This window comes from Syzygium oleosum, unplaced genomic scaffold (assembly GCF_021117445.2).
Source record: "Syzygium oleosum isolate NSW1041296 unplaced genomic scaffold, Sole_v2.1 Sole_v2.07, whole genome shotgun sequence".
Lineage (NCBI taxonomy): Eukaryota > Viridiplantae > Streptophyta > Magnoliopsida > Myrtales > Myrtaceae > Syzygium > Syzygium oleosum.
In genome coordinates, this window is record NW_026607491.1 from 9,450,931 (window position 1) to 9,455,838 (window position 4,908).

Consider the following 4,908-nt stretch of genomic DNA (forward strand, 5'->3'; position numbering starts at 1 on the left):
AGGATCAGATTGAGCTCACAACGTCGAGCCTAACTCTACTTCAAAGCATCTATGAATGAAAGTTGCTTACTTATATATATTGGATTGGCCGATAAATAGTAGGGGTTCATTAATTAGGGAGACGGTTGGATTTCCGTAGCTTGAGAAGTGTGGTTTCTCATGTGAGAAGTGTCCATGAAAATCGACCTAGCATACCACCTCATTGAAAACTCAAGAAGCAAGAAAATATTAACTATCCTTTTCCACTTCCGAGGAACACCGCGTGAATCGAAGTTCTACATTTTTATGCAAGAAATCGATTGTGTATTTTTCTTATAAAGAGATTTAACTGAATTTATATATCAAACTACATTTGCCCCATCTCTTAATTCCAGGGGACGGTCTGTTAGATTAATTAAATATTAAATCACGACTTCGTCTAATAGCTTAAGCTTTTAGAACAGTTGGTTGTGGTTCCATAAAATTTAACACAAAAAATGATTGAAAGTCGGACACAATTTTAGATTTAATATATCAAACAATATCGGTTATAAAGATCAAGAAAATAGACAAAGCAAGGAAAGTAACAGAAAATTTGAAGTTTAGTCGGTCGAGTCGTGTAACGGCATCAAAAGTCCTTTTCATAAAATCAACCACCCAATTTGAGTTTCAAGCCTTCTTGGTTTGGGCAAGCCACCTGATAAGCCGGTGACTCGTGATCAGATCTAGTAATAGCCTATAAATGTGGTGTTATTTCAAATGGGTTTGGCAATTTGTGTTATTATCGTGCTAATCGTGTTATGTCGAAACAATGGTATAGCACGAATATGGCTAACCCGAACAACAAGACACGATTGCCTCAACATGAACATGACATGCCATATGAAGCAGATCACACGACATAACACAATTAACGCAATTATCAAATGTGTTAACGTATTTGGTGCCGACGTATGTTCACCTATTTACTAATATAATTAACTAGTACACACAATTAACCCATGAACCACTTTTACACACGGTAAGTTACAACAACACGTCAAGACCATTTCCCGACAATATGAGCATTTTCTTTATGTTTAATGATTTTGATATCTCAGTTAACCCTTCGCACAAGAACATAGACGAAGCACACAACTCTAATCCTTATTCTCAACACTACTAGCATTATTCAATATAATGACATTCCCGTGTGATGTATATTAATTATTTTCCAAAAGCACGAAGATCGGCATAGTAAGTGGCGATCCATTTTCTTATAATCTCAACCTCAGTTTTCCACTGCTTGATCAACCAGATGGGATCTTTTTCCGTAGCTGGAAGTATGTCCAAACAATGAGAACCTGCATGTAAGAAATTATTTATACAGCATTAATTTCAATAATCCAATCAAAACCGAAGATGGAAAGATAATCCATACCATTTCTTTGGTTCGACATGAATCAAGTTTGATAGATACCTTTAGCTGTGTAGACGGTGATGATAGTATCTGAAATATTCTTCAAGACCCTACATTTGATGATTTATATGAATTATTTTGAAATCTTGTCCAGTTCAATGATAATTTCACAGAAATCTATAGGTTTTGATGCTCTACATACCCACCCCTGCTATAAGGATCTTGAAGCCCATTGGAGAAAATAATGTTGCTCGCGAACCTGTGCAAAACAAGTTTTATGTCCGGCAATTTTCCATAGTCATTGAAGTTACTAAAGAGTGTCAGCATAAACAATTATATGTAACTATATGAAAATTAAAGAAGTATCCTATATATAATTTTATTTTTGTGACCATACATGACCACCGTAATAAGTAGGGGCCCAATGTGGCCGAGGTGCGACCCCGAAGCTTGTCTTGCAGTCATTCACGAACTCATTTAGAACAAAGTGTTCTGGTTGAAACATAGTATTGTTGATGCTGTCCTCACGAGCCACCATCTCGCTACATCTCTGCAAAGCCAAAAAACTTCCATTTTCTTAGAACGACGCAAAACTCGAAGGTTGACTAATTATGGCGAAAAAGTTGGAACTTGTGTTCGTGACTCTCAACCAACTAAGCACAGCACTGTTAGGTGTAGCCAACTAGGACTTAAATGAATCAAACTATTCTCGAGCTACTCCAGCTCGATCATTAGACTACATAGACTCTGCTCAGAAATATAAGACGCATATAATGCCGAATCTTGGAGTTGTTCGTTCATGACTCGAGTTTGAAATTAGCTTCTTCTTTTTTTCATAATCAATCCGAGTCGATTTCAACTGATAGTAGTAAACTAAAATCTGATCATGATATTGGCTTGTGTTGTGTACCTGCCAAGGCCAACCCAAATCAGTTTGAGATGGACGTGGAGAAGGTGGATTGACGTAGCATGTCAAATTTCCGTCGGATGCGACGAGGCCTGCGAAAATCTTCCAGAGAATTTCATTTCTTGGAGAAGCTCCATCAATGGCATTGCATATCGCTTCCACCGGACGTTTGAATGGATCATTGTACTGAGCAGCACCAGCGTAGACCCCTATCAAGTGGTCCTTGAGCTCTGAAGAACTTCGCAATGGTCTAAAAAGAGACAAAAATGTGCATTATTAATTGTAAATTCGTCTATAAAACATGTGTTTTCTACTTTTAAACTAATATCGGAGCTTAAAACCATTAACTAATGTTAGACACAATCACTTTGTTTAGTGAAAGTTCGTTTTATTGTAGAATAAGTTGTCAGCGTAAAAAACGGTCTCATCCGCCCTAAATTTGATGGTAAGTGAGGGAGTCGATAGCTGAAACTCTCACATCAAGAATGGATAAACCACTTGTGGAAAGGTTCTTTTCACCGTTGGTGTACGCTATAAATTTTTAATTAGATATATCTAACAACTTTTTATTTTCTAAGAATTACTAATATTATAGAAAATACTTCATGTCTCCAAAATACAAGATGCTGCATGATCTCAATTCCATCATCCACGCACCTGCAAGTTTTGAAAGTTTTGCTCAATTTCGTGAGACCACGAGGCTCAGAAGCAACTCTATCAATTTCTTCCCAGGATCTTCTTATGGTTTGGTGGCAAGAAAAACTAGTTTCCTGAAAATTTACTCAAACAATTATTCAAGTGATCGATTTGATTATAGAAAATGCATGGTCAAGGAAAAAAAGGAATAAATCGAGCAAATTAAGATTACCAAAAAATCTTTTGCGACTACTGAAGCGTATGAGTCATGAGGAGTGAGGTCGTAAAAGTAGAGAATTGGAGCGGATGATGCCAAAGCTCCGAGTGCCACATGAGGGTACTTCAATCTAAACCATGAAGCTAACACTGAAAATTAAATATATTAAGATTGAAAGACCTACTTATAAGTGATATGTAGAATACATGCCGTCGACGGTTTCCTCTTAACCGGACGGTAGGAACTTTCTTCGATGCCATTCAGGGCAAGCTATCAAACTTTATAGGGATTGTCGTTGTCAATAAGACTAGCACTCTCAAGGAAAAACTCTATTCATGAAATGTTCAAGAACAATGACCCTCGGCAGATTAAAATTGTCCTCTTCAATGTAAGTGGTGGGCTATTTTCTTCACTTTCGATTTATAGCGGTAGTCATATTGCTGCTATGTGAAAATATATTCACTTACCTCCCCCATATGATCCTCCAATGACAATTACCGGAGAATGTTTGGCATTCAATTTCTGTTTTAGGTATACAATGATTTCCGCGTAATCGGCAAGAGCTTGTGCTGAGCTGAAATATCCACGAGTGTTGGGGTCACTTAGTGCTTTGTCGAGTGTCAACCCATATGGGATTGATTCACCATAAAACCGATGCTGCAAGATTTCAACTTTACTTTCGTAGATTTCAACATAATGGAGAAATAACGTACAAGCAGGCAAATAACACGGGGCATTTTTATTACCTCTATATAAAAGTGCTCTAAAGTGAGCCGCATTATCCATGAGGAACCCGACACCGCCTATGTCACCGTCGATGGCTGCTTCTGCACCGAGATAAACGAAGATCGGGGCGCTTGCATTCGCGCCACCCCAATATTTGAAATTGATCACATATTTTTGTTTGAAAAGAGTGTAACTTTCAGGCCTGTAATTGAAATGATCTAGGGTTTGGTTGTAAAAGAAAGTCTGGAAGTCCTTTGCTCGAACCACCCGTGTAGGATCTTGAATAAATGTTCGGCGGAGTACGCTCAGTTTCGGAATGTAGTAACTCTTCCCGGTAGCAACACAAGCTGAGAAAGCTATCAGAATGATCAAAAGGCTATAATGTGATGAAGACATGTTAGGGTGTCTGGTAATTGCTTAGGCATGTGAAGAGGACGATCCTCGCGATGTTTTTTGAACTATTTCACCTTAATTGACCTTCATATGGAGAAACCCGCGATCCCAGTTTGTACTCTTATTTTCTGTGAAAATCCCAATGGACAACTTCCTTATTTGGATTAAACTTTCTTTTCTTGACGGTCACACTAATTCACATAACGATTTCTTTCCTTGTTGGAGATAAACTATCCAAGATTTCCGTACCAAAGAATTACCTTCTTGGCTAGACGGTGGAGCGAGTTCCTGAAGCCGCACGAGAAAGGATCGCCTGGAGAGTTCTTTCTTCAACCGCACGAAGGAATTCTCCAAACACGGGTGAATTTGTGCAATGTTTGGAATGGATTTGATTGTCAATTCGTTCAAAAATAATTTCGCAAAAAGTTTAGAGTGCTAGGAAGGGAAATAATGCATCTACAACGTATTACTTAACACCGCCTAAGCTGGTTCCGTACATGTGCAAAACAATGTTTGAACGTAACTCAAGATGATCACGGGGAATGGGAAAACCGATAAGATATTAGGAATATTATGTCGGCGAAAATTGAGAGGGAGTGTCAGGATTCGAATAATTGATTTTTGCTCTGGTACCATATTAAAACAAACTGT

General features: G+C 38.1%; 1 protein-coding gene across 1 annotated transcript; it reads right to left on the reverse strand.

Annotated features, from left to right (window-relative positions):
* Positions 1-1,185: 1,185 nt before the first annotated feature.
* On the reverse strand, positions 1,186-4,493 carry LOC115676423 (uncharacterized). Its single transcript, XM_030599341.2, has 9 exons — positions 3,885-4,493; positions 3,606-3,809; positions 3,154-3,287; positions 2,943-3,055; positions 2,289-2,535; positions 1,776-1,928; positions 1,581-1,660; positions 1,439-1,488; positions 1,186-1,322 (listed from the first exon to the last, which is right to left on the reverse strand). The coding sequence occupies exons 1-9, from the start codon at positions 4,258-4,260 to the stop codon at positions 1,186-1,188; spliced, it is 1,494 nt and encodes a 497-aa protein (XP_030455201.1). The 5' UTR covers positions 4,261-4,493.
* Between the last annotated feature and the right edge of the window lie 415 nt (positions 4,494-4,908).

Bases quoted from the DNA above. Each gene is read 5' to 3' on its own strand.
- LOC115676423 (XM_030599341.2), bottom strand. From the start codon at position 4,260: ATGTCTTCATCACATTATAGCCTTTTGATCATTCTGATAGCTTTCTCA. The intron at 1,489-1,580 runs GTATGTAGAGCA...CATCAAATGTAG, and splicing joins GATCCTTATAGCAGGGGTGG to GGTCTTGAAGAATATTTCAG. The intron at 1,323-1,438 runs GTATCTATCAAA...TCTTACATGCAG, and splicing joins CACCGTCTACACAGCTAAAG to GTTCTCATTGTTTGGACATA.